Source organism: Hippopotamus amphibius, chromosome 1 (assembly GCF_030028045.1).
Source record: "Hippopotamus amphibius kiboko isolate mHipAmp2 chromosome 1, mHipAmp2.hap2, whole genome shotgun sequence".
Classification (NCBI taxonomy): domain Eukaryota; kingdom Metazoa; phylum Chordata; class Mammalia; order Artiodactyla; family Hippopotamidae; genus Hippopotamus; species Hippopotamus amphibius.
In genome coordinates this window covers 40010507-40036788 of record NC_080186.1, presented here as the reverse complement: position 1 = coordinate 40036788, position 26282 = coordinate 40010507, and the positions used below count along the sequence as shown (strand labels likewise).

General features: G+C 34.8%; 1 protein-coding gene across 2 annotated transcripts in view; it reads left to right on the top strand.

Moving 5' to 3' along the window:
• Positions 1-26282, top strand: part of SPATA6 (spermatogenesis associated 6) — a 126511-nt gene that overhangs the window by 56669 nt on the left and 43560 nt on the right. For both annotated transcript variants that reach the window (XM_057710292.1, XM_057710300.1), the window contains exons 6-9: positions 56-136; positions 4402-4695; positions 11762-11849; positions 17996-18036. In XM_057710292.1, the coding sequence (XP_057566275.1) occupies positions 56-136; positions 4402-4695; positions 11762-11849; positions 17996-18036 (504 nt within the window). The remainder of the gene's footprint in view (positions 1-55; positions 137-4401; positions 4696-11761; positions 11850-17995; positions 18037-26282) is intronic.

The window sequence follows — 26282 nt, the reverse complement described above, 5'->3', positions numbered from 1 at the left end:
TAATTATCTTTCTAAAAATGAAAATGTCTAATAATACCCTCTCTTTCCTTGTCAGGGAATTGCTCCAAAGCTGGAATTTTCTACAACCTCAGTCATTACTGAATGTCTGATAAGTTCAAGGAAGTGCCGCACTCAGGTTAAAATTATTTATTTAAAGTATCTAATGGTTTAATTTATTTGTTCATATTTATTGGGCATTTGGAAAGCATTATTCTTTTATTTTGGCTACAGCTCTTTTCGCTTTTTTTGATCAGTCTTTAAGTAAAACAATTAGTATAGGTATTCAGCAGTTTGATTACATGTTAATGTGTGCGGAAGTGAAAAGGCACATGGTAGATTGTGCCTTTTTTTTTTTTTTTCAAACGGTTAAGGAAATCAGGCTGCCAGAAAGATATTGGGATCAAGAAGTTCCACAGAGAAGTAGATTGGAGGCTTCTATAAATCTTAAGTTGAAGTTCAAAGGATGCCTTTTTAGCAAATGGGACCAGAGGTTCTCAGGCTGGGATATAGGTGTTTAGTGGGTACAGCTTCTTGAGTGTCTCTAATTCCTTAAGGGACTGTTGCTTAGTTTGATGGCTGTTCTAGTGCTGTCAGATCAAGAGAAGCTTGGATACTTCAGCCGAAGTACCTCCTATGTTTGTAAAAACTGCCTTCAGTAAACTCACGTGTCTGGATCTAATATTCCATTCTGGTCTAACTTCCTACTGAGTCACCAGTATCATCTGCTACCCTAACCATGGGTTATCTAATAATGTCTAGGCATCACTCATACATATGTGGCTGCATTATGACCAGGTAATAATGGCCAGCCTGTGATGATGAGCCAGTAAGATATAAAACCTAGAGGGCCCAAACAGGGCAGGACTGGACCTGTGGTGGAAAAAGTAGAATGTTAATTTCCTGCATTATCAGTTTTAGAGTAAATTTGCTCAGGGTGACAAACTAAGAAAGGTAAAGTATAGTTATAAGATTATCAAGGGGATATTTCTTATTTTGTTTAGCAAAGCATTTGGTATGTCAGAGTTTGGCCTAATTATTTATCTTTCAAATGCAAGCTGAAACATTGCTATTAGAGATATCACGACCCACACTTGCCACATGCAGAGCTGGGTTACTGATTTGTTTGGAGATATGCAGTGTGTACTTTCTAAATTGTCAGAAAGGCTTCCCTGGAGTCACAAAAGTTTCCTTTCCACGCTGGGGTATGCCCTTTTGCTGGGTGGGTAGAAAGTTCTTTCTTTGTCAGGAGTGTAGCATACACAGAAGAGTGCACACATTCTAAGCATACAGCTTGATGGAACTTTCCTTACTAAATGTAGAGCTGTCAACCCATAGTAGTTTCACGGGACTAGCGTTTTCCTCTGTAAGCTTTTGGCTAACTTGCTGTTTCAATGTTTGTCATTTGTTCTTTGTTGAACAGAGATGGGAGAGAATAGGCTTTGGTGTTAGTGTTTAAGAAAATATTCTTGAGAATCAAACAAGTCTGGGTTCAAGTTCCTCATAAGACTTGTTTAAAGATTAGAGAATATATGTGCCTGGCACATAACATATAATTAATAAATTCTGTGACTGTTACTGAGGTTATTAGTTTTTTAATTAAGATACTTGAGATACAGAAGACATAGATGAAATATAAGATAGAAGACATTGTCTGGTAGGCACAACAAAGTATATACTTTTACATTAAAATTCTAAATGGTAACAGCCAGAATTTTAATCTTATTTGATCTTATTTGAGAGCATTCTAAATCCACTTTTTTTCCCCAAGTAAATGTTCGTTACAATTAAAATTTTAATGGCTATAAAACAGCATTTTCAGGTTCAAACACAGTTTAAGAATAAAACAAACCATTTTTGGTTTTTAAGAGAGGAGTGAGTGAAATAAACTTTATAAAATCATTTAGGTTTATAAATATTTATAATGGTCTTTATTCCTTTGGCACATTATTTTCAAATTTTTTGTCATGATGTTTTGTCACCAATTGAATGGACTGAAAAAATTAAATATATTATTGGGGTTTTCTGAAATATACCTAATCTTCTACTTAGTCTCTTACCACTACTGCAAAGTAGAATTTGTTAGTAAATAGTTAAATATTACTAATAACTTTATTAATATGTTTGATAATCTATATCAGGTAGCTTTTGCTGTATAACAAGCCACACTAACTTAGTAACTTAAAATAAGATGTATCTCAGAGTTGCGTGGTTTGGCTGGGTGATTCTTTTGGTCTGGGCTGCCTAGGCTAGGGCTGGGGGTCTAGGATGGCTTCACTTGCATATCTGGCAGCTGGCTGACTCCTTGGTGTGAGAGGGACTTTACATTCCTGGTATTTGGCTTGATTTCATCTGGGGTGATGACCACAGACTCTCATTATCTAGCAGGCTAATTTCAACTCATTCACATGTGGCAGGAAGGTTTTCTGGAGTAAAAGAAGATAGCACTTTTCAAGTCTTCCTTTGTCACAAGTTCTATTGTCCTGGTGGCCAATGGAGGGAGCCGTTTTGTATAAAACAGTATAAAACAGCCACTATTTTAAATTTTATTGGGCATTAATAGGATGCATTAAGGATTGATTAAATTAGAAAGCATGAATCTGTGGTAGATACAGCGCAGTTTCTAACTTCCTCTAGTGGTATTCAGCATTTGAAAACCGTAATCAAGAAAGAAGATGGAGTTACTTTTGGTTTGATATAAACAAAGGTGTGTAAAAAGGAACTTTACAGCATTGCTGAAATAGGTGATGATGGATTCATCTGGGTCTGAAGGTAAGAGATACTGAAAATGTATGAGGATCTGGGGAAAGATATCTAGGGGCTACAGGAGGTGAAGAGGGCAAGTAACAGATTCAATGAAAATAAGAGAAGTAGGTTGAGGAAAAGAAGGTTTAGACAGCAAGGAGTTTTCAGAGTTTAGGGTACAGTGGATCTGTATGATGATGAAATCTAAGACGAAGTAGAAAAAGACAGTTAAAGCTGAGAAATAGAAAGTCTAAGTCCAAGGTCTTGGAAAGATTCATTGCTTGAACATTTTATTAAACCTCAAAGGTTCTTTTCATGTGCTAACACTGCTGCTTCTGTGAGTCAGTGTGATGTCATAGAGATGGGTGAAATGGGATGAAAAATTCTGAATTACTTGTTGAAGTCATTGAACAAGGTGGGAGAGGTCCAGGAACATAACTAGAGCTAGAGAAGAAAGAAAGATGACGAAATAATCTGGTGCTGCTGGTCTGTGTGAAACTTGTGGACTTATTTTTCTAATCAGGAAAATATGTTTTCTTGTTTTCCTATTTTCTTTCCTGTGTATCTACTTTAAAAAATATTCAGCTTTTCTCTCTTCTATTTAACACTTGTATTTTATTTTCCTAGAAATAGATACCCTTAGCAAGTAGGGAGGGGGATGGAGAAGGTAGAGAGGAGAAAGTAGGATTGGTGGTTTTTCAAAGTGATAAAGTTAGGAGAATATTCAAAGATGCTCAACTGTCCATTTTCTCTAATGTTGGAAAGCTTATGAATCTAGATAATGCTTGAAGAGGTCTTACATTATTTACTGGTAATCCAGCTTTTGTAAGGCAGAGACTATTTGAATAAAGTATCCTAATAACACAAAAAATTTAGAAATGTCACATTTGTTTTTAATATTTTAGTGTTAGCCAGTTTTACTAAGATAGAGTACTAGTCATTAAAGTTTGTAAAGTGTCTTTCATACATTTTTACTTTTATAAAAGTACAGAATTAAGATGTTATGGTTATCTGTCACTGAATTGTAAAATTTTAGTTTGGAAGAGATCTTAAAATCCTAATCACCTTGTATAATCTAAATAATACATTTTATGAAAATATGTATAAAACTTTTCTTTGGATTTTCACATTGTGCACATAAATGTATGTAATCATAATAGTATGAATGAAATGAATAGTTTTCTTCATAAAGATTTTATAATCAACTAATTAGATGTGTTTCTAAGATTACTAAACAAACCCTCAAATCATATAGCCGATTATTTGAATACATAATTATAAATGATAAACCAATGTTTGCATTAATTTTTAGTACACTGAAAAATAATTTTTTTTACTTTTTTTCTTAGATTTTTCAGATGATTAAATATTGAGCTTTAACTTTCATAAAGTATTTGTTATACTTAAGAAGAAGTGTACAGTATATTTTATTAACTACTAGACAGAGTTATTTAGGAGGATATGGATTAGGCGTCCCCCAGGATCTGCATGGACAAGAGACTGATCTAGTTAGCTTTGCTACATTATATGTGCCTTAAATTACTTTTTAAAGTTTTTTTCCACCTGTAGTTATATACATGTATATGGTTTACTCAAGGATCATAATATGTATAAAATGTATCTCTCCTGATTGAATTAATTTTTATTTTTTATGTTTAGGATAAATTTATTTACCATACAGCTCCAGTTGAAAAATCACACGGCAGACTGCAAACCAGAACATCAAGGTCACAAAAGAAAAAATCCAAATCACCTGAGAGAAATAAATATTGCATAAATGCAAAAAACTACGAACAGCCTACAATTTCTTCAAAATCACATTCTCCATCTCCTTACACAAAAAGACGTATGTGTGAGCTATCTGAAGACACCAGGCGGCGGCTGGCCCATTTAAATCTCGGGCCCTATGAATTCAAGAAAGAAACAGATAAGCCTCCATTTGTGATTAGACATGTATGTGTTCTCTGAAACATTTCCATTTGAAACTGATCTAATCTGTTCTTCCACTAAAATATTATTCTCGAACTTCTTTCAACTTCTAGCTTATATTAATAATTTTCTTTCCTGAACTCTTAGCCTAGCAATCTAAAATGGAAAATTAACTTAATAAAAGAACATTCTTTTGCAGCCTTTAAACCGGACAGGGATCAAGCTCCATTATGAATGCAATGTTAAATCCTCTAAGTAGCCATTTCCTTTCCTCTCATACAGCAGACAGCCTGATAACTTGACAAATTGAACTGAGATGTAATTGACATTAGTTCTAAAATGGCAGAGTATGGTATTAAAAGAGGATCAAGTTTTCTTTGTGGAAAGGAAGACATCCCCCTCCCCCAGCCTTTTAAAAAATTGTACTGGAAATGTAAGTTTCTCTTGAAATTATGTCCCTTAGGTAAACCTTATATAATGGATCTTTGAAGTAAATCGATATTTGATGGGGACAGGAAGGCCTTTGAAAGAGCAGAATTAACTTTAAGGGTAACATAGTTTCTAACCTTTCTATATGGAAGCCTGTTTTGATACCGTTTGAGTTTAGAGCTTGTATCCATATGATAGTCAAATAGACTTTGGCTAATTTTAAGCGTCTATAAAAATATTTTACCTTAAAAGTATTTCTTTAACACAAGCTTGCAAATTAATAAAAATTGCTTCATATAATAATAATAATAAACTTGAAGATTTAAGTGCCTGTAGAAGCAAAACATCTCTTTGGGATATCTATATAACACATTCTGACTTTAATGTCTCTAATGCATTTTTTCCAAATTTTAAAATGTAAACATAAATACAAGCATGTAAGCCTGCTCCTTTGATGGGCAAATAGCTTTTTTAACATACATCACCTAAAAATTCAGATTTTCTTTGTGATACCTTTTTGAAAAAATTTAGATGTGCCTTAAGCAATATTTCATTCCATTTTCATATTTTGACTATGAATCCTTTATTATTTTAGCCTGAGTAATAGATTTTTTTAAGGACTTTTTTGAGATATAATTGACATACAATAAACTGCATATATTTAAAGCGTACAATTGGATTTTTTTTTCTTACTAGTAATGTATATATGGCAATTCAAATCTCCCAATTCATCCTACCCCGACCCCCCCCAACCCCCGCTTTCCCCCACTGGTGTCCATATGTTTGTTTTCTGCATCTGTGTCTCTATTTCTGCCTTGCATACTGGTTGATCTGTTCCATTTTTCTAGATTATATATGTGTTAATATACGATATTTGTTTTTCTCTTTCTGACTTACTTCATTCTGTATGACAGTCTCTAGGTCCATCCATGTCTCTACAGATGTCCCAATTTTGTTCCTTTTTATGACTGAGTAATATTCCATTGTATATATATACCACATCTTTTTTTTTAATTTATTTTTTTAATCTTTATTGGAGTATAATTGTTTTACAGTATTGTCAGTTTCTGCTGTACAACAAAGTGAATCAGCCACATGTATACAGATATCCCCACATCCCCTCCCTCTTGAGCCTCCCCCCCAACCTCCCTATCCCACACCTTTAGGTCTTCACAAAGCATCAAGCTGATCTCCCTGTGCTCTGTAGTAGCTTCCCATTAGCCATCTATTTTACATTTAGTAGTGTGTATATGTCAATGCTACTCTCTCACTACATCCCAGCTTCCCCTACTCACGGTGTCCTCAAGTCCCTTTTCTATGTCTGCATCTTTGTTCCTACCCTGCCACTAGGTTCATCAGTACCATTTTTCTAGATTCCATATATATGTGTTAGCATACAGTATTTGTTTTTCTCTTTCTGGCTTACTTCAGTCTGTATGACAGACTCTAGGTTCATCCACCTCACTATGAATAGCTCAATTTCATTTCTTGTTATTGCTGAGTAATATTCCATTGTATATATGTGCCACATCTTCTTTATCCATTCATCTGTTGATGGACATTTGGGTTGCTTCCATGACCTGGCTATTGTAAATAATGCTGCAGTGAACATTGGGGTGCATGTGTCTTTTTGAGTTATGGTGTTCTCTGGGTATATGCCCAGTAGTGGAATTGCTGGGTCATATGGTAATTCCACTTTTTAGTTTTTTTTTAAGGAACATCCATACTGTTCTCCATAGTGGCTGTATCAATTTACATTCCCACCAATAGTGCAAGAGGGCTCCTTTTTCTCCACACTCTCTCCAGCATTTACTGTTTGTAGATTTTCTGATGATGCCCATTCTAACTGGTGTGAGGTGATAACCTCATTGTAGTTTTGATTTGCATTTCTCTAATAATTAGTGATGTTGAACAGCTTTTCATGTGCCTCTTGGCTATCTGTATGCCTTCTTTGGAGAAATGCCTATTTAGGTCTTCTGCCCATTTTTTGATTGGGTTTTGTTGTTTTTTGTTTTTTTGATATTGAGCTGCATGAACTATTTATATATTTTGGAGATTAATCTTTTGTTGATTCGTTTGCAAATATTTTCTCCCATTCTCTTGTTTCTAGTTTCCTTTGCTGTGCAAAAGCTTTTAAGTTTCATTAGGTCCCTCTTATTTTTATTTCCATCACTCTAGGAAGTTAGTCAAAAAAAGATCTAGCTGTGATTTATGTCAAAGAGTATTCTTCCTATGTTTTCCTCTAAGAGTTTTATAGTGTCTGGCCTTACATTTAGGTCTTTAATCCATTTTGAGTTTGTTTTTGTGTATGGTATTAGGGAGTGTTCTAATTTCATTCTTTTACATGTAGCTGTCTAGTTTTCCCCACATCCTTTATTAAAGAGGCTGTCTTTTCTCCATTGTATATCCTTGCCTCCTTTGTCATAGATTGAGTTTGCCATAGTTTATCTCTGGGCTTTCTATCCTGTTCCATTGATCCATATTTCTGTTTTTGTGTCAGTACCATGTTGTCTTGATTACTATAGCTTTGTAGTATAGTGTGAAGTCAGGGAGTCTGATTCCTCCAGCTCCTTTTTTTTCCCCCAAGCTTGCTTTAGCTATTCAGGGTCTTTTGTGTCTCCATACAAATTTTAGGATTTTTTGTTCTAGTTCTGTAAAAAATGCCATTGGTAATCTGATAGGGATTGCATTGACTCTGTAGATTGCCCTGGGTAGTACAGACATTTTCATGATGTTGATTCTTCCAGTCCAAGAATATGGTATATCTCTCCTTCTGTTTGTGTTGTCTTTAATTTCTTTCATCAGTGTCTTTTACCTCCTTAGTTAGGTTTATTCCTAGGTATTTTATTCTTTTTGTTGCAATGGCAAATGGGGTTGTTTCCTTAATTTCTCTTTCTGATCTTTTGTCGTTAGTGTATAGGAATGCAAGAGATTTCTGTATGTTAATTTTGTATCCTGCAACTTTACCAAATTCATTGATTAGCTCAGGTAGTTTTCTGGTGGCATCTTTAGGATTTTCTATGTATAGTATCATGTCATCTGCAAACAGTCACAATTTTAATTCTTTTCCAATTTGGATTCCTTTTATTTCTTTTTCTTCTCTGAATGCTGTGGCAAGAACTTCCAAAGCTATGTTGAATAGTAGTGGTGAGAGTGGACATCATTGTCTTGTTCCTGATCTTAGAGCGAGTGCTTTCAGTTTTTCACCATTGAGAATGATGTTTGCTCTGGGTTTGTCATATATGGCCTTTATTATGTTGAGGTGGGTTCCCTCTGTGCCCACTTTCTGGATAATTTTTATCATAAATGGGTGTTGAATTTTGTCAAAAGCTTTTTCTGCATCTATTGATAAGTAATAGATTTTTATTGTAAAAAGAAAATTTATAATATAATGGGTACTTTTAAATGGCAAAGTTTTATTTAGGTTATCATGATTATACTTGTCTTATTTCTCTAGAACTTGTTTATAGGTTCTGGTCACAATTTTTTTGTTTGAACAATATCCAGATATGTTTACTTGCTTGTTTGATGGCAGTTTCAGAGCGTCTCTAATTCTGTTTGTCCACAGTTGTATATTAAATTGAAAAGAAAGGACATGCTAAATTCTAATCTGAAGGAATATTAGCATTTTAATTAAAATGCCTGTGTACAAAAAAAAATGCCTGTGTACAACGATAACCAGGAATATTTTGAGGGTTAGCCATATAAAAATTGCTTAGGGAAATAACTGCTTTTAAAATGTTTATTATTACTTTCATGTCAGTGTTCAAAATAGAGTAATTTTAATAATGCTTGGTATAAATCTTGACATTTTTATTTAAATGATTTCCCTTTCAGCTTTCCATTGAACAGAAAGAAATACATACTTCTAAGCTTATAGTTAGAAAATTGCTTATGTTATTATATAGGACTAGATTTTCCCAACTGTGTGTGTAAATGTATGCCTCCCCCACCCCCGTAGGCATTCATGACTTTAAAAGCACTTAACAAAATTGGTAACCAAACAAAATTTTAATTTAATACATGAATATGCAAAATGTAATACTTTTAGGAAAGACATTCCAGTTTTTCAAACACTGTATAAAAAGTAATCTTAAGGAATAAAGAACCATTTCAGGAAATTAACTAGTACTCTCCCAAACAAACTGGCACGACCATCCTATAAGAGTTAAACTGCATTCTTTGCTTTTTTATTTATGCAAAATAGGATTTTTTCTATTGTGGTAAAATACTCATAATGTAAAATTTACCATTTCAACCATTTTAAAGTGAATAATTCAGTGACATCAAGTATATTCATATTGTGGTGCAAGTGTCACTATCTAGTTCCAGAACTTTTTCATCACCCTGAAGGGGAACCCTGTGCTCATTAAGCATTCACTCCCCATTTCTTTCCCCAGCCCTTGTCAACCACTAAGCTGCTCTCTGTCTCCATGGACATACAACTTTTGGCTTTTTGTGTCTTTTTTCATTTAGCACAGTGTTTTCTAGTTTCATCCATGTTGTAGCATGTATCAGTACTTGATTCTTTTTATGACTGAATAATCCATTGTATATTTTGTTTATCCGTTAATTTGTTGATGGACATTTGGGTTTTCACCTTTTAGTTCTGTGAATAGTATTTCTATGAACATTCATACACAAGCTTTGTTTGAATACCTGTTTTAATTCCCAACTGCTTTAAGACCTAGGAGTGGAATTGCTAGGCCATGTGGTAATTTTATGTTTAACTTGTTGAGGAATTGCCAAACTGTTTCCCACAGTGTTTGCTGCATTGTGTTTCCACCAGCAATGTGTGGTGGTTCCAATTTATCCACATTCTCACTAATGCGTGTTATTTTTTTGTTTGTTTTATTTTTATTGTAGCCATCCTTGAGGGGTGTGGAGGGGTATCTCATTATGGTTTTGATTTGCATTTCCCTAATGACTAATGATGCTGAGCACCTTTTCATGTGCTTGTTGGCCATTTGCATATCTTCTTTAGGGAAATATCTATTCAAGTCCTTTGCCCATTTTTAATTGGGTTGTTTGCCTTTTTGTTGAATTCAGTTGTAAGATTTCTTCACATATTTAGAATTCTAGATCCTTATCACATATATGGTTTGCAAATATTTTTTCTCACTCTGTGACTTGTCTTTTCACATTCCTTTTCTTAAATTTAAATTTTAGAAAATTGTGGTAAAATATGCACAATGTAAAACTTACCAATTTAGCCATTTTAAGTATACATCTTAAAGTGTACACATTAACTACATTCACATTGTTGTGTAATCATCACCACCATCTGTCTCCAGAACATTTTTGATCTTGCTAAACTGAAACTCTGTACCCATTAAACAGTAACTCCCCATTCCTGTTTCCCTTCAGCACCTGGCAACTACCATTCTACTTTTTGTCTCTGTGAATTTGACTGTTTTGGGTACCTCATATAAGTGGTACCCAGTATAAACAATATTTGTCAATTTGTGAATTGCTTGTTTCATTTAGCTTAAAGTCATCAAGGTTAACTCGTGTTACAGCGTGTGTCAGAATTTCCTTCTTTATTACAGGTGGTAATCTTTTAAATGTATGTACCGTTTTTTGTTTATCCATCTGTTGGTGGACATGGGTTACTTCTACCTTTTGGCTGCTGTGAGTAATACTGCTGTGAGCACAGTACAGAAATATTTATTCAGGGCCCTGCTTTCAATTCTTTTGGGTATATACCCAGGAGTAGAACTGATCATATGACAATCCTATTTTGAGGTTTTTGAGGAGCCACCATGCTGTTTTCCATAGTGACTGCACATTCCTACCAAGAGTGCACAAGCAGTTCAATTTCTCCATATCCTTGCCAACACTTGTTATTTTCTGCTTTTTGATAATGGCCATCCTGATGGGGGTAAAATAGAATTTTGATTTGCATTTTCCTAATGATTAGTGATGTTAAATAGTTTTCCATGTGCTTATTGGTCGTTTGTATATCTTTTGGACAAATGTCTTTTTAAGTCCTTTGCCCAACTTTTGGGTTTTTTAAATTGAGTTTTAGAAGTCTCTTTATATATTCTGGATATTAATGCCTTTTCAGATAATGATTTGCAAATATTTTCTCCTGTTACATGGGTTGCCTTTTCACTCTCGAATATTGCCCTTTTATGTACAAAGTTTTTAATTTTGGTAAATAGAGCTATCTTTTTTGCACAGATTTATATCACTCTGACTTTTTTTTGTTAGAAAACATGGATAACAGTTGCTATCTTTTATTACAATACTCAGAATGCTGGCTCCTAAACACAGCCAAGTAAAGACACTAAATTTGAAATCTATATGCTAAGGAGATAAGTGGTAAATGGCTAAACTTGTATTTTAAATGTGGCAAAGTAAAATTTCTCTTTTTTTAACTTTGTAATGGGAAGCAAACTAGAAAATAGAGTAATGGACATTTCAACTGTAAATCTGTTCATTTTAGAGTGGACTCAATATAATTAAAAATTTCTAGAGTTTCACTTAAATTTTATATAAAAACAAATAGCAAAATACTCAGCTAAGCTTTGATTCTGGAACATTCCTGAACCATGTAACCTGATGATATGTGATCTATGTACTTTAATTGATTTTTTGGTGTCATTAGACTGAAAAAACATTTAAGCTATTTTTTACACTGAAATCTTCATTATTCTAGGTTGATCCCCCAAGTCCCAGGGCTGATGCTTTATTTGGATCTTCTGGAAGAGACTGTGAAAGAGATGGATGGTCCAGGCTGCACAATGGTAAGCTAAAATTTATCTCTCTTCATTGTTTTAGTTGTCTTGGCTGCATTCAAGTCTTTATCTTGGCATCAGTTAACAAAAACAGAATGTTTGTTGTATTGGAAAATATGGTATAATGCCACTTTTTACAACTTGTGGGACACCCACGTTTGTACTCTCTAAAAATAAGAAAATTTTTGTGTTTCTATAAACCATCTTCATCTTTGAGATTCAAAATAGTAGCACATTAAAGAATATGATACCATTAGTAAAAAAAAAAAATCTTTGATTTTGTTTTGCTTAACAATTTCTAAATTTATTTGACCATGAAACCTTTTCTCACCTTAACATATATCACTTAGTTTGTGGAATAAGCTCTTGGAAATACAGTTGTAAAAAGAGTTCAAGGTTATAGATTTTAGATATACATTTACACATATATTGGAATACTTGCACTGCCACTTATTTATAAACTGGGCATTTCTGAACAAATCATTTTAAGTACTCTGATAATCAGTTAGTTTATTGAAGAATGAAGATAACATGATGAATATTACCATGTAAAATGCTCTAGCACACAGGACGCAATAAATATCAGCTGTCATAATAATAATTATTGTTTATATTTCTGGAAAGATAACATCCTTTAGGTTTAGTTTATAATAATTTTTTTTGGTCCTAATGGTTAGATAAGTTGTTCCCTAAGTTCAAAATGAAGATGATTTTTATGAAGAAGATTAAATAGTATTTTATAATTAGGGATATATAAGTGTTAATATCTGTAGACATTGGCTAGTCAGTTCACCAAGTATTCACCAGCAGCCTTTAAGTTAATTTACTGCACACTGAGAAAAAGGCATAGAAAAGTAAAGAGTGAAAAAATATAATCAACATGTAGTGTGCTCTGTCTCTTTATGTTTCTAAACTCTAGTGTATAATCTTTCTCCTTTTAAAAACTGGGATATGAAACACTTATCTGAGAACATGAAGAGTTTGTGCTCACTTATTTTGCTTTTATAGCACTAACCGGGAGGTAAATGGGGTAATCAATAAGTCTTTTATACTCAGAATAGCAGATTATATGAAATCAGAACAGATGTTATACTCTGTTTCCCCTCTTGGACTAAATTTATAGACAGAGTAAATAAGCTTTAAGAACCAGAAAATTGAAAATAACTTCAATATAGACATTTCTTTGGAAGTTGTTTTTGGAATCCATTTAAAAGTCTGATTTCTTTTGACAGTTATTATATGTTTGCCAGCCGAACTGTTAATAGTTTCTAGTAACTTCTAACCAAAACAGCTGCCTATGTAGAGGTACAATCAGAGAGGTCAATAATGTGGTGCTTTTTCTCTTTTAACTTTTGACGTAATTTCAGACATATAAAGTTGAAATAGTACAAAGAATTCCCCTATACCTTTTATTCAAAATCCACAAATATTAATGTTTGCTTTTCCCTCTCCCTCTCTTTCTCCTCCCTGCCTCCATCTCTGTATGAGCATCTGTGTATAAACTTTTCTTGACAAGGACATTGCTGTGGGCTGAATTTTGTCCCTCAAAATTCATATGTTGAAACTCTAACCACCAGTGATGGTATTTGGAGAGGGGTCATTACCTTTGAGAGATAATTAGGTTTAGATGAGTTTATGGGGTGGGGCCCTCATGACAGGATTAGTGCCCTTATAAGAAGAGATACCAGAGAGCTTGCTTTCTCTCTCTTTTATGTAAGGACACAGCCAAAAGGCACCATCCTCAAGTCAGAATGAGAGCTCTCACTGGAAGCTGGCTGTGCTGGCACCCACATCTCAGACTCCCACCCTCTAGAACTATAAGAAATAAGTTTCTGTGGTTTAAGCCACCTAGTCTATGGTAGATAGCAGCCTGAGGAAACTTATACAGTTGTTATTTTAATGTGATGCAAGTATCAAAGCAGGAAATTAATGATATTGTAATGTTAACTAACCTGTAAACCTAAGTCATATTTTGCCTCTTATTCTAATAATATCTTTATAGCAAAAGGTCATCCAAATCATGCATGACCTTCAGTTGCCAGGTCTTTTTAGTTTTCTTTAATATGGATCAGTTCCTTAGTCTTTCTTTGTGTTTAATGATGCGATAATTTTGAAGAGTAAAGACCAGTTTTTAAATAGAATCTCCCTCAGTTTGGATTTGTTTGCTTTTTTCCCTTCATGGTTAGATTTATTCATTTTCCCCCAGAATATAACAGAAGTGATGTATTACTCTCAGTGCATTGTGTCAGGATGTATGTGACATTGCTTTGTTACTGGTGATGTTAATTTGCTCACTTGATTATGATGGTGTCTGCTAGGTTTCTCCAGCATGAAGGTACTATTTTCTTCGTTCTCTTTATAATCATGGGGAGATTGAGACTATATAATACTCTTTGACTTTGACCCCTTTAGCATACATTGATGATTCTTGCCCAAAACAATTTAATACATTGATGTTTATCAAACATTTTTAAAAATTCCATTTTTCTTTATACATTTATTATTTGCCTTTTACTATAAAGAGTTTTTCCTTCTCACTTCTCTAATTTTAATGCCCCTGTTCTTTGGACTACTTTTTTTTTTTTCTGTCTCGCAGTTGAGCAGTTGTGCTTTGGGTTCTCATCAGCTATTTAAATACATATGGGAATTTCTTACTATAGAATTTCATATACATAGTGAATTTTCACTTGTGACTGTCTTTAATGAAAATTCTTCTTGAACATTTTCTTACCAAATTATCTTGCCTAATAAGTATTAGTTTCCTATGTAATACCATTTTCACCAGCATTGGTTGATTTAGTCCTCATAATAATCGTGTGAAGATGGATGTAACTATATTTGATCAGGAAGTGTGACAGGCTTAGAGAGGTTACATGATGTGTTGGAGAATAGCCATGCACAGTGTAGAACCCAGGTCTTCTAACCCCAAGTTCCTTTCTTTCCCACCACTCTCCTACTACTTTCCCTACTTTCATTTAGCTGTGTTTTTTTGAAATCAAATTTTCAAATTTTCTCTGTCTGGAATTTCCATGGTATGTAATTCTAATTGTAATTCGTGCAGTCGTTTTGAAAAAACTCAGTATCTCTTATACCTCAAGAATATTTGGAAGCTTTATCCAATCATTTGTGCATTTTAAAGAGAAAATCAATGGCAACATCCTGGCCTTTTTAAAATTTGCTTAGGATTTAGGAAAGATGTTAGGCTCTGTCTCCCTCTTGGAGGAAACGTCTCTTATTCTCTTTATTAATTGTGTCATGAGTTTCAGTTCTACATAAGACTGTAATCTTTTATGAGTTTCCACTAGTCCCTTTGATGGTTACAGTTTTTTATGTAAAATAAATTGGAAATAACATCCCAAATCCTAATAGGTCATATTTTGAGTAGATAGCAATAAATGGTAACATTTTAATCTTTTCTGAATAAAATGCATGTAGTCATCACATACATACTTATCAGCAAAATATCTCATATGTTTCAGTTTTCATTTAAATGTGTGCCTCTTTGTTTTACAGAGTGACATTTTTAGGAACTCCTTTTTTAGTTTCTTTATTTCTCTATTATTTATAAAATATTTTAAACAGCTTTATTGAGGTATAATTTATATATCATAAAATTCACTTGTTTTATGTTTACAGTTAAATAATTTTTAATTAATTTGCACAGTTGTGAAATCACTAATATCTATTTTTAGAATAAAAGGGGAAAGAGAACATGAGTGAGCAAGTGAGCACACCATAGCTCAAGTGCAAGATCTGACATCTTTTCTTATAAGGGCACTCTTTCCATTATGAGGCCCCACCCTCATGACCTCATCTAACCCTAATTACCACCTAAGGGTCTCATTTCCAAATACCATCACTTTGAGGGGTAGGGCTTCAACATATGAATTTTGGGACTACACAAATATTCAGTTTTTAACACTGATTTCATGAGATTGTTGGAGAATCAAATAATAACTAATATTGTGTTTTCTGCTAGCCACTATTCTAAATACTTATATATCATTGACTAATTACAGTAATCTCACAAATTTTAGATACTATTGTTTATCCTCATTTTAAAAGAGGAATAAATCTGAGATGTAAGAAAGTAGAGTAAGTTGTTCAAGGTCGCATGCATGTGTGCACGCACACACAGGATCTGAATTAGCTTTCTTTTTCTTCATACTTTTCTTAAGTGTGACCTATTCATTAAGGCCCAGCTCAACTTTTTTCTCCTTTAGGAAACTTTGCCTGATTGCCTTCAACTTTGAGAGATTGATCTCTGATATGACTTTTTCCTGATATGACTTTTTAATAGCATTAATTGCCTGTACAATTTTGATTTAGCCTGTTCTTTTATGCAATTGTTATTCAAGTTGGTATAACTTAACCAAAGTAAATTATAAGCACTTCATGACCATGGGCAATGACTTTTATCTCCTTTATCTCATGCATTTAGAATATAGTTGCTACCTGATTGTTAGTAAGGCTGATTAAATGTGAACATTAGGAAACCTTAGATCAAAGTAATAGCTTAATTTATAGAAATGAAAGAAAATTACATAAATTTGTCTGAATTAGGGTAAGTTTATAAATGGCTTTTGGACACCAGAAGACATTCCCCTGTTTTAATATATGGATATTTTGAATATTAAATTAGCTACCAGAAAGAATATATATGTAATGTCTGTATTATCTTAATTTTCAAAGTTAGCATGTTTGGAGAATTAGACTCAGTATGTCCCTATCATTCTTTTATTTCTTCTGCTTTATTTCATCTACTACTTGTGGCCATGTTGTAGGTTAGACTTTACAGAAGAGGAGTTAGGCTGGGATTTAATTTTTTTTTGAATTTCGAAAAGCACTTGAAGTAAGTTGGATCTTCCTGAATTAAATAGTGAAGTTGGCCTTGAGTGAAAGACATTAGTGTTTCAGCTACCCTCTATAATGGCTCGGGACACTTGGAGAACAAACAACATCTTGTGCTATAAATGAAAGCTAATTGACTTTCAAATATAGACTATCCTGGGTTTCTATCCATATAGCCTCTTCTTTTGTCTGTACAGGGTGGCTTGGGAGGGTAAAATATAGAATGTTAGAATGTTTTTGACTGAAATGTATTAGTAAAGAAGTAGAAATGCAAATTATGCTTCTGATTTTCTTGCCTATCAATGTAACAGAGATGATAATACTTAAAACTTGACTCCTTTAAGTAGTGAGTCAAAACCCCAAATCTGCGTCTGCAATGTAGTGAGTGGTCTTTGTCTTAGAGAGAGATTTGGAATAGTTTTATAGTCCGCTGTTGTAGACGCTGTGCTAAGTACTTTTATGATTTAATCATCACTGTAGCTCTCTGAGGTAAGGTAAGCACTGTCTTCATACTCTTAGAATGAGGAATGAAACACTGATTAATTGTATAACTTGACCAAACTAACACGCATGGTAAGTGGTGGAAATTGAACCTGGCCTTGTTTTACTTGGAATTCCTTAGTAATGAATAATGATATGATGTTGATAATGATGTTAATAATAATAGTTAACATTTACTGTACTGCCTTACATGTAATATCTAATGTAATTTTTAAAACAATATTATGAAAGAGGTACATTAGACAGTCGAGGAATCTGAGACTCAGAAAGGTTAGATAATGTGCCCAGGGCCATATTGGAAATGCTGGGGCCCGAAGTGTAACGCACATCTATTTGTCAGCAAGATCTGTACACTACAGGACAGTATACTCCCACCCTCTAAACTGGTCCTGTTTCCATTACACTCACTTGATTCAAGCATGGACTCTTATTACGAACACATGTAGTTTGGTAATATCTATCAAATTTATATATTCAAATTATATTTTGTCATAAGCTGGTTTGTCAACTAAAAATTATCCATGTCATGTGGATAAATTGGTTTATCAACTAAAAATTAATTTGGTCTATATCAGATATCTTCTACTCTGATGAAAATAGGATTCGTGAAATCACTTAATTGCTGAAGACCTGATACAGATTTTAACTTGTTGCTTATCATCTTTGTAATGTTGTTGAAGGACTTCTAAGATATTTCTGAAAACTGCTGTATGAACTATAATCGTAGAAAAATCAAAGATGAAAACAACTTTCTTCTTTTTGATAGGAAATATTTATAGTTTCTTCTGTACATCCTTTTTTAGATCATTCTCATCTTGGCTGCTACCGACCAAAGGATTATAAGGTATGTAGTATAAATTACAGAATGATAATTTTCCTGGCTTTCAGATTAGAGCATAAGTAAATTTCTTATATGTATGGTCAGATATTATCATATGCATTTAGTCAAGAAATTTACAAACAATAATTGTCATATTATGGAATGTCATTATTTTGTCTAAGTTTTCAAGTGGTAGAATAGACTTTTCATTGTCTTGCTACAAGTATTTTGTGCCTTTTGATTGTTCATTTGGATTAATTACTTGTGTATGTATATATGTGTTTGCATGTGTCTGTGAGAGAGAGAAAGAGACAGAGACAGAGAGAAATTGGTTGCTACTTTTAGTGGTACCTCACGCGGTAGTATTTCTAAATTTCAGTCATTTCTAGAGCATCCTCATAATTTTTGCAATATCTGCCTGTAATTTATGCTCTCTTTTAAAAATTCACCTTCTTTTTATTTATTTCATCAGTGAAAATGAAAAGTCAGTATATATACTTTAAATGGATGATAGCCTTAAAAATACAGCGAAAACAAAACATTACTAAATTCTGACCAGATAACTATTATTTTCTAAAGGCTCTGAAACATGTACTCTATTTCTTAAAATGAGATAAGCAGTGATAGATGGGTGTAGGGAACATACCAATAGCTAACTGAAGATTTCTGATTGAAAGAGAATTGAAAAGAAAATACATTTTTTCCTTTGTGATTCAGTGTCTTTTAGTGTATGTCCATGTGCTGTGTAAAATATTCTTGTGTATCATCTAAATTCATTTTGTGTACCATATTAAGTTATCTGCTGTACCACTAGTAGTTCATGTTCTACATCTTGAGAAGTACTGCCCCAGAGTGTATCTTTTCGTCCCTAAGTGAGAGCTTCTTAGCAAGAAGAGGCATTGTATTTGGGAAAACAAAACAAAACAAAAAACATAGCTTTCCTACTAATACTTTTGTTTATTTACTTGAAAACAATTTATTCCATGCTTACTGGCACTGAATAGCATAGTTCTTTGCTTTGATTGTGATAAAAGAAATACGGAACAATTAAGTAACAAGTCAAGACACCATGTGACTAAGGGCCCAAATCTACCAGAGTGTCAGAATCCTCCAGGTGGAACTTTATATATAAAAATTCATTCCAGGCCTACTAAATTAAAATTGTTGAGAATGGAGACTAGAAATTTTTAAGTTTCCAGGTGATTCTTATACAACTCTTTTGCTGTTTATCCAAGGATTGGCATTTGAGAACTACTGATATAGACATGAATATAACACTTAAATAGAACCGTTCCTTATGTAGTGTTTGTATAGGGATGTGCCTTTAAGACTGTCCCTAGAGGAGTGTGAGCCGGGCATAATTCACCTGGTGCAGACCCACCCTATTATGTGGAATTTACTCAAACACATACATGTGTACTGACCTGTGCAGTACATATGCTTGTGCATGCACATGTGCGCACATGCACACACATGCACAAAGGTCAAAAAGCATCATGTTCATTGTCTTGTGTGGGGCCCAGGGAATATACCTTAGTTGTAATACCTAAGGGACAAGCCTGTCTTTGTACATTTTCTTCATGCTTCACAATTTTTATTTATTTTCTTCTTTATTTGCACCTTTGTTTAAAGTCTACCTTTTTTCCTTTCTTTCTTTCTTTTTTTTTTTTTTTAACTAATCTACATTCCAGAATGGCAAGGATCTTATTGATCTTGCTTACTGATAATTGCTAGGTACTTAGTATATTGTTTAGTATATAGTGTGGATTCCTGAAATATGTGTGTTGTGTGAGTAGATTATGAAGAGAAAACAAGTAAACCAAATATATAAAAATATAGAATGGGAGAAAGGTATAAAGTTTATAGGACACTAATCTTTATCCTAAGATAACTGTAATCCAGTTCTACATTGACTGGTCCATTTAAAGGTAGGTGTGTATATTTAGAATTCTCTTTTCTGAATGAATTCTTTAAAAGAGCTTCATTTCTATCCATCTTTAATATCCACCCACCCTCACCTCTGTATTCTTCACTTTTAGGGTTAGAGTAGAAGTTGATTATTCATACTACTCTTGTAAGGCTGTGGGTGGTAAGTGAGCTCACAGGATTATTTTTGTATTGAAGAGGTAGATTTTCATAGAAATACATATGCATTGAATGATCCTTGCTGTCTTTTCTATGGAAAAAATAAAGGGCTATTTTCTTATAGGCATATAGTAGCTGGTAGTGGGACATTATAGGATTTCTACAAGGAAAAGAGTTATGAAACTAGGCGTGCTTGCAAAAATTTTTTAGAAAAGTGGGACTTGGCCCAAGTTCTGTTGAGAAATATATTCTGCAGCGGCAAGGGAAGAGAGATAAGAATGTCTTACAAGGAAAGCAACATGAAAAAGCCTTGGAGTTTAGAATAAGTATATTGTCCTGGGGGGAGGGGGAGAAATAAACTACTGGTCTGGCTTGAGTAGAGGGCATATGTTGAGGTATAATGGCTACTTAACATATTTATTTTCTGTTGTTCCTGCTTCTTCCTATTATATCTGCTGCCCCCCTCTTTAAGATTTCTGGTTGCTTGGTCATTAGCTGTTCTTTTGGCCAAAGTCAACCCTCTTCACCCTGAATGCATTATGATCAGTTGTTCTATAAATACAAAGTTCTTGGGGAAAAAAAAAAACACACCTCTCAACCCACCTTCCTGTATCTTTATTTTTCCCTGTTTCTTTGTCTTTCATTGCTTGGCATTCAAATGAGCATTGCTTCCACTTCTTTATCCATTACTCCTAAAATATTTGGGGAAAACAAATTTTATGAGAACTTTAAAGAGTCCTTATACCTCTTTAAAAGAGATAGGAAACTATTTTAGTGGAATTGGGAACCAGAACTGGTTTTAGGCAAAATTGTGAGATACACAATTGGTGTAGCCTTTCATCACTTTTAATATCCTCACATTCCTAACTTTGTCTTATTATACTGGGTGCTTCTTTGACTTAACAGATTAAGGACTTAATATATCCTTCTAGATTCATGAAGCTAAATGTAATGTCATTCTCTCCTTGCTGGCTAGCAAGGTGTATGATATCCGGTGGACACTGATATATTGTTTGAATGCATGAATGAATATCACATCAAATTAAGAGGTCTCTGCTTAGATTTAGCTCTTTCTGTTGCTCCTGAACTTACATGCTCTGTTCCCATTATATCATCATTATCCTGCTCATCCAAGTCATGTTCATATTTCTAGCTTTGTATTTTAACTCACTCAATTTATTAGGGTAATGCCAGATTTCTTATGAACTCTAGTATTTTAGTGTCTTAACTCAATAAAAATTATTTCTTATTAACAGTCCAGTGCATCTGTGAAGGGACACCTGCTTCTTAAAAGCCTGGAAGTGAATTAAGTCATTTCTTATATTCCATTGACAAGAACTAGTCACGTCTAGAAACAAGATGAGGAGGGTGGCTAGTGAACAGAGATCCTAGTTAGGCAGCTATTTTCCACTGAAGAGGGGTCACAGATTTTAGTAGACCTCTGACCATGTCTGTTAGAGTCTACTCATCTGGCCACCAAACATTCCTTTTTTCCCTCACACAGAACATAGTTTTGTCCTCCTCAAGGAGAACCACTTGAAGTTCCATGCAGTCACTTGAACCTGGCTTGAAGTTCAGGATCCTTGAGTGACGGATGAGCCAGTCCATCAGATCCAGTGACCCATGAACTAAGACAAGTTACCTCCCCTCTCCCTCACCTTCTCACTCTACCTGAGCCTCATCTCTGGATGTTTTGTTAGAGTAGGGACAGGACAGCTGGAAAAAATGATGCTCTTTTTTGCAAAAGGGATAAATAGAGAATGAAGAGCAGTTACTAGTCTATAGCGATGATAAATGCTGCTGAACAAGCCTTGTGAACTTATCAGGCAGGTGCCCCACTGTCCTGATAGTGGAGGAATTTCCTTTCTTAGACCTTACTCTCCATGGGCCCTGACTCTGCCCTTCAGCTGGTTTTCCATGTCCATTTATTATCCTGCGTGGCAATGGGCTGTCCTCTCTGAAATAGGTTTGGAGGATTTTGATCTCTTGGGACAGCATAGTTTTCTAGCCGACTTCCTGCTGTTAGAAGTTTTGGGGCCTGAGAGCTATTTTATAGACTTAGGCTCTTAAAGGCCAGGTTCTTGATTTCTTAGGCAATATACACTTAGGCAAATATAGACTTCTCATTTATTTGCTTCCAGTCAGTTTAATGTCAGTAAATACACCCAACATTGTTTTTTTCCCTCTAAATGTAATTCTGAAGTCTGATTTATTTCTTTAGTCCTTGTGCCTTTTAACGGCACTTACCTTGAGGCCACTTGAAGTAGGCTCAAATGGGAAGCAACCCTCTCAATCTGTTTTTTGTCTCAGGATTTAGTTTCTCTGTTTAAAAAGCTTTAATGGCCCTTTGTTCAAAGCCCAAAACCTTTTTCTGTCTTAGCCTTCTCTTCTACCTTTTTGGGTCCACAAACAGTTGGCGCTCACTTTTTCTGACCCTGAGAGTGCCTCAGTTACTAGAATCTTCCTATACTATTTCACTTCTGCTCTCAAACCAGGCTCTCTTGAGCTCGTCGTTCTTGAAACCCCTTGCTCAGTGTAAGCAAAGGCCAGCACACACTACTGCTCTTGCTCTTTACAGCTGTTTCCCTAGAGATAACAAGCTTGAAAGTTACATGGTCTATCTTCCAAACTGTTGTAAGGCCAAGTTTTATTAAATATTTTGCCGTTGTATTACTGGATCTTAAATTTTCCATCCTCAAGTGTCCCTTGCTTCCTGCTCCTGACCTATAGGCCAATGCATACTTAGGTCTATGTTAAGGTCAGTACAGTAAGATACTGATTTCTGAATTGTTTGGAGTAATGCTATTTGCTATAGAAATGAACCTGCAAACTTCAGAAGGTTAATATAATAGGAATTTAGTTTTTATTCATATGATAGATTAATTTAGGGGGCTTCTGATCTGCATGCTATTTTTCCATGCAGTGACCCCACTTTTTGCCTTTGCCTTACTCCAGAGATTTGCTGTCCCCTTCACATGGTGGAAAATGAAGGAGAACCTGAAGAGGCATATCTGTTTCTTAAAAACTTTGGCCTGGAATTGACATACAACATTTTTACCTACAGTCTGTTTGCCAAGAACTAATCAGATGGCCACACCTAGATGCAAGGATTGCTTCTCAGCAATAATTCTGCTCTGGAGGAGGGAAAGATGAATTGTGATGGAAAGCTAGTCATTTCTTCTGTCACATCTAGAATACCTTGTCCCTCTCCACTGCCAACTTCTCTCTTACCATTAAGAAGGATGATGTGACTGAAACTCTATTATGCTAGAAATAAAAAATTAGCAAAACTAGAAAGTTTCTCTGCCTTCATGGATATTTCATGATAATGAGGGAGATAGATAATAATAAAATCACAAAAATCAGTATATACTTGGAACTGTGATAAATATCACGGGGGACATGCATGCTAGCTTGGATTAGTTATATATTAGGAGGATTTGATCTGGTGAAGGAGAATGGAAAAAGGATCTTGAGGATTGGTGATTGTGCTTGAGCTCTAAAAATGAATAAGAATTTGCTGCGTGAAAAAGAGGGAAGGAGATGTGCAAGGGAAAAGGGGAAGTAGCATTTATAAAGGTTCAGTGGCTAGGCAACTAAAAGACCTAGTGTTGCTAGGAATGAAAGACATGAGTAGGCGCATGGTATAAGTTGAGGCTGGAGTAATAAATAGGGATCAAATCTTTCTCGCCATGTTAGGAATTTTGATAGTTATCCTAAGTACAATGGGAAGCAAATGAAATTATTTTAAACAACAAGGTGATACAGTTGGATTTGTGCTTTGAAAATCCTACTCTTGATTGTAGTATGGACTGGGAAAAGAGTGGCTACTCATAGACAAGTTAGTAGGCTATTGGATAGTCAGTGTGAAAAATGATGATGACTTGGATTGGGGTGATAGTAATGGAGGTGTGGATTGCAGTGGGGATATTAGGCGGATATTTAGGATTAATATTGACAGAAAAGTAGACTCGACAAATGGAAAAGATAAACTATGTTGCCCTAGGGAAAGAGTGTCAATATCATAAAAATATTCTTCTGTGTAGGGTAATTTGAAAATTAACACGATCTCAATAAAAATATCTCCAGGCATTTTTTTTTAATTCCAGAAACTAGGCAAAAATAGATAGGGAAACTTTTGAAAGCAGAGAGCACTGAAAGGGGCTTAGCCATGCAATGTTAAGAATGAGTCATATTTCTGATTTTCACAACTCAGTGTTTGATGACACCATTTATTGAGATAGGAAACGTGCAAAGGCTAAAGTTCATAGAATTCTAAATTCTGGTACAAATTCCTGGTTATCTTGTTTAGACTTTGGAGAGTATCTGACTATTCAGCTCAGAAACAGACCAGAGCTTAAAAATCAACCATATGGCACTTGATGTATTCTGAAGGGGACTTAATTTTATGAAGTCGTTGAGCTTTTATTTCTGGCAGGTCAGATGGGAATGAAAACAGACAAAAAGAAGGATAGGGAATCTGAGGTCATGGATTAGGATAGGACAGGAGATAAGAAGTAGTGGGATAAAAGCTGTTTCTTTCAATGGGATGTGAGTGTGTCTGAACAAGACATAGTTTTATATTTTCACATTTTTAAAAATTTGCCTTGGCCAGCAAATCTTTTAAGGAAGCAATTTGTGGGCTCTGAAAAATATTTTGGAATTTTTGTTTTGCCAGTTAAGAAGCGTAGACTATTGTATGTGTAGAATTTTTCTCCTTTTTGTTTTAAGGCATCTTTCACATAAACAGTTTTTTTCATATAGAAAACCCCCCCAAAGTGGCCACTGTAATTCTAAAATACGCTTAGTGAAATTATGCTGTTTGGAACGATAAGTGTAAAATTTAAAATTATAGTGTAAATATATGTAAGAACATGGAAAGATTGAATCTAACTTGGAGGGGGCATGGACCTGAAACACAGGCATAAGAGTCTGGCAGTGTTGGTCAGCATGTTGCATATACACCTTATGTCCTGGGCCCCAACCTAGTGACTGGTATCTTAAATTGGAGACCTGACAAATCTGTAATTCTAGGAAGATGGAAGGTTTGGTAGTGATTTCTCTCAGAGGCATTTTCTGCCATGGCGGGGGAGCGAGGGGGAGAAAAAAAAAGAATAAACTGATTTAAGTTTTCATGATATTCTGACAAGTCGCCCAGGGTAAAGTTTTGACTAAGGATTCTGGTATAATGAGAACATCTGAACCTGTCAGTCCTTAGGTCTGGCTCCAGGATAGCTTTAGTAGCTCATGCTTGGTTACTTCTCTATGAACTTCCTCTTAGACTCATAACAAAAAGTGACAGAGAGAGACATGTTAGTATTGTCAGTAATAAGACAAATTTCCACCTGGGACACAAGTTTTCAAATTTGACCAGATAATGACAAGGGTTCTGCATTCCTATAAGACAAAGTAACTCACCATTTGGGAGCTTTAATAAAAGGAGAGCAGAGTCCAGACCCAACAGGAAGATTCACTTAACTGCACCATTGTGGTTAGAGAGACCCCCGAGGAGGGAGGCCTAAGAGTCTCGGAGGAAAAAGCTATTTCTAAGTAGAGCATCTTAGATGTGGCAGCAGGGAGGGTCTATTTGGATCTTATTGGACTTCTAGGGTTGTCAGCTGCCAACTCACTAAAAGACCACCACGGTAACTGAATAATGTGTCGATATCAAGCAAAGCAGAACTTACGATTATGCAGTAAGGGAGAGCACCACCTTTGCAGTCTCAGTAGCATCTCTGAAAGGTTAAGGGTAGATATTTATAGGGTTTTGGGATCTGGGCTCCAGTATTTTAAGATAGGGTTTTTAATCTAATCAGCAAAGTTTGTGATATAAAAGTTTAACATTAATGGACACAAAGGTTAGCGTCTTGAAGCAAGTCTTGATAGGTAAACAGGTATTTGATAGGGAAGGGATTTGTCCTATTGAGTGATCTGTTGTCCTGAGAAGGGGACTGTTTGCCCAGATTAAGAATCTGTTGTTTTGAGAAGGGAGCTGACTGATGATTGAGCAGACGTTGTTCAGGCAAATGATTTATTGGGAAGGTCCTGAAGCAAATAATGAAACTGTTTACTGGTTTATAGCATTGTTTTCCTGGCAAGAATTTCCTGGAACTCATGGTAAAGTCATGCTGACATAGGTGGGCCTCAGTTTTTTGTTCTGTTAGCTAAACTGTGTGAATGCAAGT